This window comes from Pogonomyrmex barbatus, unplaced genomic scaffold (genome assembly GCF_055798465.1).
Source record: "Pogonomyrmex barbatus isolate J1 unplaced genomic scaffold, ASM5579846v1 scaffold20, whole genome shotgun sequence".
Taxonomy (NCBI): Eukaryota; Metazoa; Arthropoda; class Insecta; order Hymenoptera; family Formicidae; genus Pogonomyrmex; species Pogonomyrmex barbatus.
In genome coordinates, this window is record NW_028297117.1 from 3,241,250 (window position 1) to 3,257,335 (window position 16,086).

The 16,086-nt window shown below is 28.8% G+C and overlaps 2 protein-coding genes across 10 annotated transcripts in view; one reads left to right on the forward strand and one right to left on the reverse strand.

Annotated features, from left to right (window-relative positions):
• Positions 1-5,123, forward strand: part of LOC105427070 (Formin homology 2 domain containing) — a 152,693-nt gene extending 147,570 nt beyond the window's left edge. For 6 of the 8 annotated variants that reach the window (XM_089077847.1, XM_089077851.1, XM_089077845.1 and 3 more), the window contains one exon: positions 4,065-5,123. In XM_089077847.1, coding sequence (XP_088933973.1) covers positions 4,065-4,138 — 74 coding nt within the window. In that variant the 3' untranslated portion in view covers positions 4,139-5,123. Of the gene's footprint in view, positions 1-1,324; positions 1,390-4,064 lie in introns of all 8 variants that reach the window. The other 2 variants (XR_016139456.1, XR_016139458.1) reach the window with 1 other exon arrangement.
• Positions 5,124-5,693: 570 nt separating this feature from the next.
• Positions 5,694-16,086, reverse strand: part of Fkbp14 (peptidyl-prolyl cis-trans isomerase Fkb14) — a 56,489-nt gene continuing 46,096 nt past the window's right edge. The window contains exons 2-4 of one of the 2 annotated variants that reach the window (XM_011638606.3): positions 11,764-11,927; positions 8,052-8,176; positions 5,694-7,476 (exon numbers count right to left, since the gene is read on the reverse strand). In XM_011638606.3, the coding sequence (XP_011636908.1) occupies positions 7,288-7,476; positions 8,052-8,176; positions 11,764-11,927 (478 nt within the window). In that variant the 3' untranslated portion in view covers positions 5,694-7,287. The remainder of the gene's footprint in view (positions 7,477-8,051; positions 8,177-11,763; positions 11,928-16,086) is intronic. The other variant, XM_011638607.3, reaches the window with a different exon arrangement.

Below are 16,086 nucleotides of genomic sequence, written 5' to 3' on the forward strand. Positions count from 1 at the left end.
GTATAAACTCACCACGCTTTTCATCTATTAGCATTTAAAGCTCGATACGAATACTCTTGTTACATTCATATGCATATGTTGGATATATGCATATTTATAAATGTAATCCTTAGTCATATTTTGATTTTGTTTATCAAGATAAATATTTCTGCAGAAATCGGTTACATGCAATTTTAATACATTTTATATTTTATAGTCATATTTAAATTTATCATATATATATATATATATATATATATATATATATATATATATCTTGATACTTTTATTTATCTACTATTTTTACCAACATCCCTTAAAACTTTTCAAAAATCGATTTAATTTTTCTTTTCTAGAAGAAATTTTTTTGACAACTCTAATCTAGATCTATATTTTTCAGAAAGGGAATTCAAAATAAGTATTAATTTGATGTTGCTCTATATATATATATATATATAAAATAGAGCAAAACATTTTTTGAATACATTGCTTGACATAAATTTATTGAAAGTATAATGAATATTTCTCATTTGAATTTATTTTTTTATTTGAATTTTATTTTATTTGAATTTATTTTTGATGTCTTTAAGATGTTGTATCTTTTTGACATAACGTGTCGAATATCGGCAGTTGACCTGGTGCCTGCTTTCGTTCGAGGTATCCGCATCGATTCGTCCAACATCGTGGTTTCGTAGCGAAATTATTGATGCGCCATGCTTGGATTGGCATCGAATGATTTATCGATGTGCGATCGTTTGAGCATAAACTATGATTTTGATTACCATGCTAACGTCACGTCGAACCACCAATCTGTGGCTTGATATTTCGTACATTATAGCAATTGTTAGACATGTTGCCAAAGAGACGAAAGTTAGAACTGTAATTTTTCAGAATTATATTTGAAATGAATTTTAATAAAAAATTATTTATTTTTGACTTTTATTATAATGTATATAATATTTTCTCTTTTAATTTCAATGTATTCTCATATTTATCAACGTGTAATATTTAATGTTGAATAAAATTTATATTATTCCATGAAATTTAATATATAATTAAATTCAATATTTGTTAAAGAGTTAATATCTGCCAAGTATTAAATTAATGATAATTCCGTTATTTCGGGAAATTTGAATATCACGGAAATAATTGCTATGAAAATTTATTACGCGCAAAATGTGTTTATCTGTAAAATTTTAAAAATGGGGGGGTAATTATTAAATATGTTTGCAACATTTTTAATTTGTTTATTCAAACAATATATTATTTTTAATTACTAATTGTTACTGTATAATTAGCAGCTATATATTATTATATAATAATAATACAGAGTATCATATTACAGTTGTAATAACCGCATTTGCTCATGCAATGAGAGTTTGCTGACGTTACAAATTCGTGCAAAAGCAGGTAAAGATCTGGTTGGAGCGAAATCAGTTTACATTCCATTAACAACGCGTTCACAGCACGACGCGTAGATTGCTTGCGTTCACATATGTACCATCTGTATGCCACATGTAATTGCAAATAATCAGCTCACGAACTTCATGTTTGTAAAGTCGTCAGAGCACGAGCGATTTAACTGAACAACATTAAATGAAATGTCACATGACACGAAACTCTATCGATTCGAAACGGCGAATAACAAGAAAAAGGAAGCGGAAAATTACTTGTTAATATATAGTTGTGCTATGGTAAAATTAAAACGACAGATTAACGGCTGGAAAGTAATAATACGTAATTTACGTAAAGATTGTTAACTTTGAGAAACATATGTGAAATTGCATGACGACATTGGCTCTATTTATATGGATACAGCCTTGCATAAGATTGTTAATTCATAAATATTCCTATTAAAATTGTGTTACAAGAAATTTATTTTAATTGCGCTTTTATTTCTAATCACGACAAAGAAATGTAAATATTTTGACTTTAAGTGTCATTACTTTGTTGTGAGGAAGAAGATTACTAGTTTGCCTATTGTGCCTTCTGTGCCTCTGCAAGCACGAGGATAACCAGAAGGATCAAAGGGACAGCTGGTAATTATCGAAGAAAGAAAATACACATGCAATGTCGGTAGTTTGTGATCATATCGAGAGTCCTTTATTATACGATACTAGATCAAAGAAACTGGTATTATCGATATCGAGAGCCTTCAGTGATAGCATTATTATCTCTGAGTAGATACTTCGAAGTTCGTTGCGGTCGGTCGTGTTATCGATTCCATGTTTGTGAACCGTTAATGAAACCGTAATTACCAGACAATTCGCTAATTTGTCAATTGACTTTAATAAGCAGAATTAATTGTGAGTGAGTATCGAGTGCAAAAATAGTTAAAATTGTTGGATTTTCTCGTGCACATATGCTATACTTTCTTCTATATATTTTTCTATTTTTATTATTTAATTTTACAATGCTTTAGAAAATAAAATCGAAATCAGTAATTCAGTAATGAATTAATTATTGCAGTTAATTTTAAATTTAATCATAAAAGACAAATTAATTTTTAGAAATTTCATGTTGGAATTCATTTTCATTATTTTTTTTATTTTTCTCCCTAATTTTATATGATCTTGAAAAAACAAGGATATTTTTAAAAATTTATACCTCTTGTCGAAATAAATTTTTACATTTTTGCATTCTTATAAAATCATAACAAAATTTTTTTATTAAATATATTTAATTTTATATAATTTTTGTTTTTGTCTTATAAAAACAGCATTGTACAAATAATAAATCTCTATATCGTTATGAGATTGTCATTATTTTAGAGTGGAATTTTGAATGGATTGCAGTAATTTCCTAAATCCACCAACAATTGCCAGCCTTCGTAGCTGTATTCCGGTTGTATGAACGTTTATTTGCTATCGGACATATCGGCAAACCATCACGTCGACTAATCTCCACACAAAGCGGCAAATTAACTCCCAGTTAATTATTTACGTGATCGAAATAGTGCGACATGTGTAACAGAATTCCGATATAGACATATGCATATTGATACTATTACATATGTTATTAATATCTCAAGTGATTATCCCCAGTATTTCTATCGACATGAGAAACAATAAAATTAGCAAAGGCGTATTTCAATCATAAGATATAAATTTTTCTTTAATCAAGCACTATATTATAATCAAAAAGTATATGTTTGAATAAAACGTAATTTAGAAATGTATCTTTTTCATGTAACAACTATTGCAATTGCTGACGAATTAATAAAAAATATAGTTGTAAGTTTTAAGACGATCTTACAAAAATCACGTACAAGATTTTAACAAATGCTCTTGTAGTTTATTAAATATTAAAGTATAATTTTGTAGGATTAGGACAGAATTGTTAGCAAAAAAGGAAATAATATTTCAGCACTTTATAGGTGAAAAATTAATTATTGAATTAATGAATTTTTATTAATTATAACTCATTTCTTTATTTTTATAGCATGCTTTATAAAATGCCTAATTAATATGACTCATAACTTTTTCACTATTATGTGTATATATAGATGTGTGTTTTTATTTATTATTTGAAAGAATATTTTATACATTGGGAGTATAATACTCTCTTAGAAAATTTATTTGTTGTACTTTTCTCAATTAAATTATATATTAAATTTAATTATGTTAAATTTATGAATTCTGTGAATGACATCCAAGATATTACGTTAGAAGTGTGGTATAACGCATTATTAGTTTGTCAAATTCATTTGTAACATTTTCAGGTAACATTTTCTCATTTTAATTTCTTAATTGGATAATTTCTTAAATTTTCAATACAGGATTCAAAAAATTTCAAGCAAAAATGGTATCAGCGTTGAGTACGATAACAATCTCAATTAAAATATTTATGCTTTGGCTTTTCTTTTGAAAAACTCAATCAAATGTCAAAAAAATTTTGTCTGTTTTAATAGTTTAACAAAATACTTTTTACATGATAAAGTTCGATAAAAGATTTATATTGTTATCATTACAAATGTGAGAGAGGTATTCGTCAAGATGACTGTCTTAAAAATCAATACAAGTCACATTTGCTTATAATAAAATGAAAAGTATTGGTGCAAAGTATGTTGTATTTTTTTTTTTCAGTGCGTAGAACGCTAAAGAACGGTCTCTCGGAAGAGGAGAAGAAACACATTGCCGCTTACATCAAGGGCTACTGACTGTGATACTCGAAGGCTACGACATGCTCTCACGAAACAAGAGGAAGAAAGAGCGGACGTCGAAGAGACAGAACGATGGAAGCTCGGTGAAAACATTACAATCTCCATCGTAGATCTCGGCTATATTCGGTCCTCCTCTATTTCGAGATTAGACACGACGATCGACTTCGTGATATGTCACCAATGTTCGCTGAATTCGATATTCGCGTAAAGTCCCACGTGCGCTTCGTATGTGCACTTGTTTGATTCGTTAAGATAATAAGTATAAAAAAAAATAGAAAAAATAGAAAAAAATACGTTTTGTTATGAATTAGGCAAGTACTAATCGGTGATTTAGGCTTAAGCGAATGATCAAGTGAACAGGTGTTTTAACATGTCATTTGCGTATAAGGAAGAATATTTGGCATGTAGGACTATATAGGGATTTCTTTATAGACAGATTTTTTTTTTGTTATATAGGTTTTTTTGGTAAACATTTTTCTGTTTTACGAAATTTTCTTTATTCCATGTAGAAAGTTTTGAAATGCCACTATAGGACTTCATTTTCTTTTCTCTCTTTGAAAGTTATTACGTACATTGTTTACGTATATTATATATTTTACGTAGTTTTCGGTACTTTCTGGAAGATTCGCTGGAGTCACGACAGGGTCGACTTGATAATTATACGTAACAGCATGTGCCTCGACGAATTTTTATAATCGATCGATTTTTAAGACCGACTACTCGAATAATCAATTCTTCGATTTGTTTACAACGAAGAAACAGCTATTTTTCCATATGAAGTAATTATATTCTAGAACGATACCTGTCGAATAGCAAATATACCGCTATATACCGGACAATATAAAAATAAATTTGTCTAGCAATTTAATTATTTTAATCATCTTATTGCGTTTCGTAGAAACGCATAATCGCAATCATTGTAACTTTCTGTGGAAGTAATTCTTTAAATAAAATGAGAAGCAATTATAAAAATAGATAAGAATGTGTAATTTCTTTCTCTTTTTAAGAATATTTCTTCTTTTCAGAGGAACAACTTACCTGATCCAAAGGTTCTTGAATTTGTTAGAACTTGATTTTATATAACATCAAAGGTAAGTTTTGCGATGTCAAGTACATAAATTAATAATAATCAGATATAAAATAATGACTAATTATAAATTAATTATAAATGCAAAATTAATCTTTAAGAAAATATTTAGAGATTTTCTCAACTCCTGAGAGTTTGAGAACTTTATCTATTAGTTCTTTTGCTTGCAAGAAAATTAATTTTAATGTAGTAATTTGTTATTTTTATGTTCTTAAATATTTTAAATAATAAAGCTAATAAAAACGATTAATATTACGGTTAATGTTAAAATATATAACTTTTCAAAATTATTCAGAAAACATTTTAAATGAAACAAAATATCTGAGAGATTTTTTATGCATCATATTAATTGTGCAAAATATTAATTGCAAAAAATAGTAAACATGCATATAAAAATATTTTGATGTATTTATAACGCTGTATGAATAAACTTTTAGACAGGGATGCAGAAATTGAAAGAGGTGGTTATATAACAAACTGTGCTCGAGACACACGATTTATTATTAACCATCATCCAACTTTAACAACATACAATATAATGTAGTAATAAAAACGTATCAGTTAAAATGTAATAATGATAGCGACGATGGGGGATGCTCGCGTAAGAGCGACCATATTCATCTCCACTACGCATTCTCGGGATATTTCTTCTTCCTCTTTTTCTTCGTCATCCTCTTCTTGTCTCCTACATAAACATCGCGCGAGCGAGGGATTGTTACGATTAGGGTAGGTTGGTAGAAGCTTTGAGAGTAGGACAGAATGTGTGTGATTTTTAGCACCATACATCGATGCCTTCGAATTATGCTAACATTTATAATCATGTAGAAAAAACATTCTTTCCGTTACATTTTTCTCTCGTTCTCATCATCACAATCTCTCTTTTTCTCTTTTTATATATTTTTATATAATATATATATAGCGCGCGGAGCACAGCCTCTCATTTCACGCCACGACAGTGCAATCATTCGAGCAGGCATTCGCGTATATTTTTTTTTTTGTTATAATATTGTATTAAAATGTACAGTGACGTCATTGCGCCGGAATGTCTCTTGCCTAGGAATATCCGTGAAAATATCGCCATGCAGTTTTTTGTAAAATTTTGTAGATTTTTAGAGCGGTTGAAAACAACGAAAAAAAATATTCGTATTAATTATTTAAAAATCATTGGTTTCATATTTTTTACGATTTAGCACACAATGTGAAGTTTATATTTCACCAACAAAAAATTTATTTGATTTTATGAAAAAAATTTTAATTATGTTCAATATATAATCTAGAAGAATTCAATAATTGCAGAAATAATTCTATATTCCAAGAACTACAGATCGGCATTGTATCGCTATAAAGAATTTAGAAAACGAGATTGTATGATAAAAATATATAATATATCATTGAGCGATAAAGATTGATGTTCCTAGTAAAATGTGCTAGGATGAAAAAGGTTCAAGTGGCGATTACATCGGAAGTCGATCGAGATTCCTTTTGTAGATTCCCGAGTAATGTTGTGCGTATAAAATGGCTCGCGGGATATAATCATAGTTTTTTTATTCTGAACGAGTGCAATCGTATCCTTCAGAACATCCAGAAGCTTAAAAAATTAGAAAATCTTCAAACTGCTAGTTAGGGCCATCAACTAGTTTTCAAAACTTCCAAAAATTATTCCAAATTTTTCAAAAATTAGTTTCATATTTTACGGATTTTCAAGCTTCGTTGTTAATCAAATGTTCACTTATTTCTTTCCGCGCCCAAGGACACGAATACGACTCGATGAGCTGGAAATTTCCCAAGATTATATTCCTCTGTCGTAGCTAGTATCAGTGATGTTGAATCAGAAAAGTTTGCTGATAAATTTGTATGATCTTGCGAGTTTGAACACGCGTGAGCTCGGGAGCAATCGATCAGTGGATTCTTCGGGAATACCCGAGAGGGGACTCGAAGAGGTGATTTTATACAGAGGTGAACACGTGGTGGCGCGGGGTGTATCGATATCGTCGACGGCAAAGGCGACGACAACGTCGACAACGGGCGCTCGGAGACGCGATGATGCGAGACGAAGACTTCAGAGCTCATCATGCTTCGGCCCACTGAATTCATCGTGGGAAATGAAGCCGTTCTTGTCCTTATCTTCATGTTGGAAGATCTCCTCGACGAGTTTATCGTGATCGGCTAGCATTTTCTTTACATCTTCATTTTCATTAGCACCGGCTTGCTCAGCCTCTATCACCTGTTTCCGCAGATAATCGCTCACCTGCAAACAAAAAAGGTGACCACGTATCGTTTAACTGAATCGGCTGTATAGAAAATAAACGTAGCTATACGTATGGCATAGAATATACGGATTTACAAATTAATCAAATTGTCGAGCTTTTAATTTAGCGGAAAGTTTGTTAGGATTGAAATATCTACTAATATATTGTAAATTATTTCTACGATACGAAATATTGCATTTTCTTATCTGTGAATATTTTGAAATTTTACTTCTTAATTATGATATTAAAATAGTTTTGAATGATTTTTGATTATTGAATTGTGATGAATCGCAACAGGCATACAATTAAAAAACAATAACTAAAATTATTTTTCTTTTTGTTATATACCATGCACTACATAAGGCAAATAAAAAAATGTAAAAGCTAATAAGATAATAACAAATTTTATCCAAAAGCGCTTATAATATAAATAAATGTAATTAATATTTTATTATTTTTGGTTCAGCTTATATAAAAAAAAAACAACTTATATAACAAAATATTTACAGCACTACTTTTCTACGACCAGCACCACACAAATGGCCCAAATAAAAATAATTTAAAGTGATCTTGCCATTGCTCTCACCTCCTCGCGGGACAATTGATTGTCTTTGTCAGCATCAATCTCTTTAAAGACATTGGCAGTCGGGGGCGAATCGCTAATATTCATGAGTTCAACTTCAAACGTAAGGGTAGCACCTGAAATCAATAATAATCTTTCATTTAATATTAAAAATAAATGTAAAATTTAAATTTTGGAATGAAAGTCTTAAATTCTGATAATAAAAGGGATGGGGGGGGGATAATAAAAGGGATTTTAATCGATAATATTGATATCGCGCTGTAGTTTGTTAGTTAACATGTACTCGGCTTATACCTATGTATTGTTCTTAAATTCATGTTATCAATATAACTTATAATATCAATATTGTTTAGAATAAATAAATTATAGTAAAAAATTTTCAAATAAAATTCATTTTCAAATTTTGTTCTTTCACGAGTTCTTTTTATATTTACTTATTTTGTTAGAATTAAAATTATTTTGTAAAATTTTCTTATGCTCCGTTAGCTTTTAATATCTTAAATATGATATAAGATAGGGGAAAGAGAAATATATCCATTTTTTACAAATACTATTAATCACGATTTGGCAAATACTCATAAATCATTTTTAGAGCGCATCGATCTCTAACGCTGTCAGACACAAAGCTTTTTACGCTTTTGGATATACATGAAAAATATGAAAACCATATGCATAGGGTGACAAATCGAAAAAATTGACAAATGTATTTGCATATGCAAAGATATAATAAAAATATTTGTAAGATAAACGAAATTTAATTATAAGAACAATAGTGATAAATAAAAAAAAATAGAAATAAAAAGATAGAAATACTAAAAAAAATGCAAAATGTATATAAAAGAGAAAATCGAATTGTAACAAAATAGCTGTCATACAAGTCTTATTATACATTAACTTATCCCTTCATTAACTTATTAATTGAATTACTATATCTTTTATATATTACTAAAAATACATTCTTTGACATACATTGAATTGACAATTTCATTTCTTAATTTAATATCTTCGATAAATCAATAAAGTACAAGTATTTTGAGATATTGAGATATTTTATCTTTCATCATAATACATATCAAATATCTTTTATATTTCTAATATGATATTTTAGAAATTAAATTAGAAAGAGAGAAAGAGAGACGTGTGTTAAATATTTTATTTAAAATTTTCGTAAAAAGAAAAATAAAATAATTCAATAAAACATATAAAAAATAATAATATAATGGAAATAATCGTTCTAAAATAATAAATAAATTGTACTTCTATCAAAGCACGATATATTTACACTTCGTCAATCATAATAATTGTAATAAAATGCGACAACTTATCCAGATGAGATATTCGATACATTTGGAGATATTAGCAATAGCAAAAAAGTTTATAAAATAGATTATTAAATTTAAAATAATGAAATAACTTAAAAGTAATTATAAGCACATGTACACATGTGCGTGGATATCTGTACACGGCTGAATGATAATAACGCATACGGAAATTCGATCGCCAATAATGGTGCCTATAGATATCCGAAATAACAATGACCAGCAAATTCGGCCGGGGTGGGGCTAACGAAGTGTTCGGTGCGAGAGAGAGAGAATGCATCCGCGCGCTCGGCACGTCCAGCCATTAATTATGGATGGTCCCGTCGCGATTAAGCTGGCCCTAATGAAATATGGCGCTTAATTATTCACTACTTAAACGAGTGAAATTAATACGGCGAATAATAATGCGCCGTCCGGTGTAACAGCCACTGTCGCCGTGGAAATTGGACGTGAGAAATGGAGAGGGATGATAGCATTTTGGGGGGGAGGAGGAATATTCCAATCCTCGCGTTTCCCTCTAGTCTTCTTTATCATCGTATTTCTGGGGGGAATAGACGTTTCAATGGTAATAATTCGCCAAATGATACAAAAATTTAACATGTACATTTAACGTACTATCATGTAGCAAATATGAACCAAGATTAGATTATAGAATTACAATTATATATAGCGTTCATAGTACATTCAATATTCAATAACTTTTTCTTGCTTTTTATAGAAATGTTTATGCAAATATACTATTTATATGCAAAAATAAATAAATTTTATTGTTAGTTAATTGTTATTATACATTTTAATGTTTTAATGATAAAATATATATGTGTGTGTAATTAGTCAAAAAGTGATAATACAATGATATTAAGTGAAAACGCAATAATTACGGATTTGTGAGACTATTATAATTTAACCAGTTAAAGTACATATCGATTTTGAATAAATTCGATGGAGAGATTACGTATTTAAAAAATAATTAAAAAAATAAACAGAGAGACTGGAGCGTAACAGGCGATTTATCCACGCGAGAGGGTTCTGCGAAAGAGGTGAGTCGTTCATCACACTGTTGATCCCGCCATTGCCGAGAGCTGGGCAACGATGCTCAATTTAATGCTTTATTGGATTTCCGTGCAATTGCATTTTTGACTTCGATTCTGCTACTAACGACTACCCTTGTATCGAGCTGTCCAGCACCCCCTATTCAGCGCCGATTTCTCGCTAATCCTCTCGCGCGCGTAAAAACGGTCCCATGTGTAATTTAAAAAATGCCCATGTCAGCGCGACGCCTTTTAATAGCGATGTACACCACTACAGTCCGGTTGATTGTCGAATATACATCTATCTATTGGCATGTGTCTCGATTGGCAGAGAAATTCGGGACAATTAAAAATAACTGCATAGCGAGCGAGAAAAGTAGCAAAATTACAGCATTTATTATTAATTTGTGAGCATTTTATAATTTTATTAATTCCTAGCAAATTAAATATGCAAAAAATGTACTGGCTTAAAGACATGTATGTATAACTTCGTGTAGTTACTTCTTTGTATCAAAAATATATAAAATATTATATATATTATATATTTTAAAGCATATTTAATTTTCGGTAACTGTTCATTATGATATAAAGACTTCTGTAATATAAAATGTAATAGCAATCTACATAATATATATAAAATATATATAATATATATAAATATATATAAAAAGAAAAAAAGATATAACGTAATACGTATAAAGAATTTTATTCTATCTATTATATAAAATTATTTATATTATTTATATAAAATTAAATTAATAAATCTAGTTCTTTCATGATATAAAAAATTGCTAAACTAAAAAGTTTTTATAAAGTTTTTATAAAATTATTAATTAATAATTACTGAATTAATTTTATTTAATAAATTTTATGCAGGACAAATAAAAGCTAAAGTTTTTATATTTTGCAATGTATGTAATGTCCTTTATTTAATTATATTATATATTTAATTAACATCGCGTATTATTTATTTAACATCGCGTAAATAAATGTTATTTAAAATTGTTTTATAAAATGTAAATAAAATATGATGCAATATATTTATCAATTTATCATATTAATATAATAAGAAAAATAGTTAAAATGTATTTTTAGATATAATCATCATATAATACACATATTTTATCATATGATTTATTTCATTAATAAAAGTTTATTTCAAAGAAGAGATTAAAATTCAAAATATAATAAATTATTTCATAAATATGTATCAACTTATATAATATTTATGGTTGATGTATGGTTGTGCGACGTGTTCAATTTTCAATGTAAATATATTATAATTAAGTACTACATTATTAATATTATATGTTAAATAAAATTAAAAAATGAAATAGTAAAATATTATCTTACCACCAGGAATAACATTTCCAGCACCCTTTTCACCATATCCAAGCTCAGGTGGTATCGTCAGCTTCCTCCTCTCGCCTACGCACATATCCAAGAGGCCTTGATCCCAACCCTTAATAACTTGTCCAACACCAAGCTGGAACGTAAACGGCTGATCTCTATCCAAACTGCAACAAGAAAAATGGATAGTCTCAATAAGACTTATGTTGTCAATCGTCAAAGTTTACATAAAATGTATCTCTTTGTGTAAACGTGATCTCTACATCTCAAGTTATAAAAAGATAAAGGACAGAGATAACATATTGTTCATCAATTGTTTAAAATATTTGCTTAAATAATTCAAATAATTGTCCAGAAAAATTTTAAGCAAATATTGCTTTTGTTCATAACACTTTCAGTCAAAAAAAACATTGGCATATTTCTAAAATAATAATTACAATACAACATAAATTAATAGACTATAATAGAAGAATTTGGACATTTCCTGTAGAGATATTTTGTGCTGAAACAATAGTGTATCATTGTTCTGCTTTAAATATACAATAAGTTTTTTCTTTTTTAAGTATAACAAATTATATTTAGCCTTTACTCGCATACATTGCATCAACTACACTAAACTTCCTCCTTTCAAAGCGAAGTACTAAACATTTGTCATAACGAGTTTCGCAACGACTTATTCACGTCGAAAGTTAAAGGCGACATGGCGCGAGGATAGGAGCGACGGATTAATTGGAAAACGCGCGGAACAATCAAGTCCCATTTCGCTGCACCGCGAACTTTCGCCAAGAATTTGCTATTGTGCCAGCGTCAAATGTATCTCGCATGACTATGCTCGATATTTCGCTCTAAATCTAGCTTAGGTCGTTACTGAAAATATCAATTTGTCGTTTTGTAAAATGGAGAAAAATAAAGAAAAAAATGGAAGTGGGGGGGGAGAGAGGGAGAGGGGGAGGGAGGGAGAGAGAGAGAGAGAGAGAGAGGGGGGGGGAGAGCGCATACATTTAGCTATCATTCTCAGTGCGAAAAGCAACGATTTTCCCCATCAGGGGAATATTGCGAAACTGGTGAAGCGAAGTTGACGTTCAAGGTATCTCAATGCGGATGATACTGATGATTAAGGGGTACGACGTGCACACGCAAGCTGAAAATAATACACGGCAACGTGCAGCCAAATGCATTCAGATGGAAAGTCCTGTGCACGAATACAAAGTCCGAGAAAAGACGTAAAAGTGCAATGTGATAATACTGGATTTAAAAATTAAAAATATGTATATGATTAGATAGGTAAATTTCATAAAAAAAAAACTTGAAATAATTTACGTATGTAAAAAGTAACAAAATACATAAGAAGTTTCTATAACCTACATATTTTTATTTACTACGTTTGTATAATATATTGTTACTTATTTTAATTTCCTTCCGAGTATACTTATAATACAGAAATGCAATATAAAATGCAAAATATATAAGAAATATGGAAATGAGAGGATTTCTCATTATTTTGATTTCTTATTTTGTCATCAGAGATAGATATATTTTTATAGAATATTTTTATACACATAAAAAATATAAAAAGTATGCATGGTTAAAAGAGATTTTCTGTCTACATATTTTTTTAATATAAAAATATCCATCCACTTATATTTGCGGTAAAATAAGCTTACACAATGCACATGGAGATTATATTGAAAAATAAAAGTACATAAAATATTTCTTTCATTTGTTTTCATTATACGTAATATTCTCGTTTAGGAATAAATATGAAGAATGACAGAAAGGCATTATATTTTTTGAATAAACTGCAGCTTTAATATAATTCTCTTTTTTTCGATTTTTTTTGTACTGTTTACTGTGTACGATTTTTAATTTGCTGTTTAAAATGATCCGAGAAAAACAATAATTGTGCTTTAAAATATGCGTAATATATAATCTTATTAAAAAATAATTTGCATTACATAATTATTGAGATTATTTGTTTAATATAATTAATGTTCGTTACTATTATTTTTTATCACCGATTATCTCAAGTTATTAGAAATATTTAAGAACAATTTTTTTTATTAAACTTTATTCTCATATATATTCTTAAACTTTATTTCTGTATGGCTCAATTCCACTTTATCAAGATACATGTTAACTGCGAGTGGGAAAAGCGATATTGAGTATCATGGGCGCAATATCAACGGGCCGATCATTTTTCCCGCCGCCCTGAGTGCAGATGATATAGTCAATTTTCAGCGTTATTGGTTTTCGGCTATCTTGCTATGAAGGCAAGTCTCTACCATGAGAGCAGATTACTTTTTCAGTGACTCGCCATATTAATAAATAACGCGCTTTCCTACCACATATTTGTCGCTACATTATACATTTATTATCATTTTATTAATAACATTTGTATTGTTACTTTACGAATTGCAATATTTAAACCATATTTATATGAAAAGTAAAATTTATCTCACTCGAGCGGATCTCGATATCCAAGTTTCTTATTAAAATAGTTTCTATATATTAATAAGAATAAAAATGCTGCTCGTGATCATATCTATGTATACGTATATAATACATGTGTGTGTGTGTGTGTGTGTGTGTGTGTGTGTACACACATACACGCACATAGATATGATCACGAGCAGCATTTTTATTCCACGTAGTTTTACATTGACTCTATCGAAAAATATTTTCTGATTCCCTTATCCCGGATCTCTGCGATATCGCAGGACAGCTCGATAGTTTTTCCAACGCGCATAAACGATACAGCCTGGTGCATTATCGGCTTTTGGACGGTATATGACATTTTTCAAGAGAAAACATCAATATTTTGTCGCAAAAATAGCCAATGTCATTTTCCTTGAAAAAACAAAACATTTTCTTATCTTGATATTAATAATTCGTTTTGACAAAGAAAAGAAGAGAGAGAGAGAGAAAAAGAGAGAATGAAATATCCTTTATAAATGGTGACAAACAATAATATTCAAGATTAATCCTGAAAAATATATATATTAGAATTATTTACTTTTAAATATTTAACAAAGCAAAAATATGGATATTATAAACTTTTTTTAATTCTAAAAATATTGATGTTCATATATATATATATATATATATATATATATATATATATATATGTTTTAATCTTCATTTATAACATTAAATTACATTACAAAGTCTCTAAATTAAAAAAAATTATACCATTATTTATGCTAAATCGTAATATAATTAAGATAATATTATTAAGATTTCTCATTACTTTTTGTCACATTTTTTCATAATTAAGTAATTAAAACTCGTTATCTAATTATCTTTATATAGCATTTTTTTTCTGTATGCGACATATATAAGCATTTTCTAAGACTTGAGAGAGACTTTTTCCGTTCACGTGAGAGATCTATTTTCCTTTAAATTTTCTGCTAACTTCTGAAAATGTTTCCAAGAATAGTGACACAAACTAGAGATATTTCCAACTCGCTTCGTCAATACGCAATAACTATTTAATTATATTACCGTTCATGAACCGTTAATGCATTGTCATTATATTAAAAGTAGCGTCAAATTATCAAGTTTATATATCGTACTATTGAATGTAACTCAAATGCCAACACGAATAATGGTTGCATTTCCATGTCTCTTGTACCCGACTGATTGTTGCAACAATGTATTGATAATAAAACATTGAAATTGTATAGATATGGAAATCAAACATAACTCTCAACCAACAGAAATATTGCTTATTTAATTGTATCGAAGCGGTTTTCATTTCCCAAGCAATTAAATTGAATGTTACCTATATTGATTATACATGAATGAGACAAGTCAATTTAAAACATATTTGACGAAAACAAATGTCATTCTTCAATAAATAAAGTTTAAAATAACTTTAAAGCGTTTATGCGAGATTTATTTCGTCGAATCTTATTTCTTCGTTTTATACTTCCAAAATTCAATTTAAAAAAATATTATTTTTGATAAAAATATTATTGTAATAAAACTTAGTTAAATACTTTAATATCGTAGCTTCAGAATTTTCAAATTTTCAGAAAATTTTCATATTTTATATTTAAACTCATCGAAATAATATTAAAGCTGTTAAATTTAAAGAGTGAGAAAAGTAATTTTATACGCAATCGTACTACTTTTTAAGGTACTATTTTTGCAACGTCTTTTACTTATCTCATTAAGGCAATGAATATTACAATGTATCATCATACGCTCGTTTAATTATTATAGTAATAGAAAATGTTTTATAATTTCGATGCATTTATACCAATTATTGCAAGAATTTTACAGATGTATTTAATATTAAATATTTTTTAAGCATATTTCTCAACA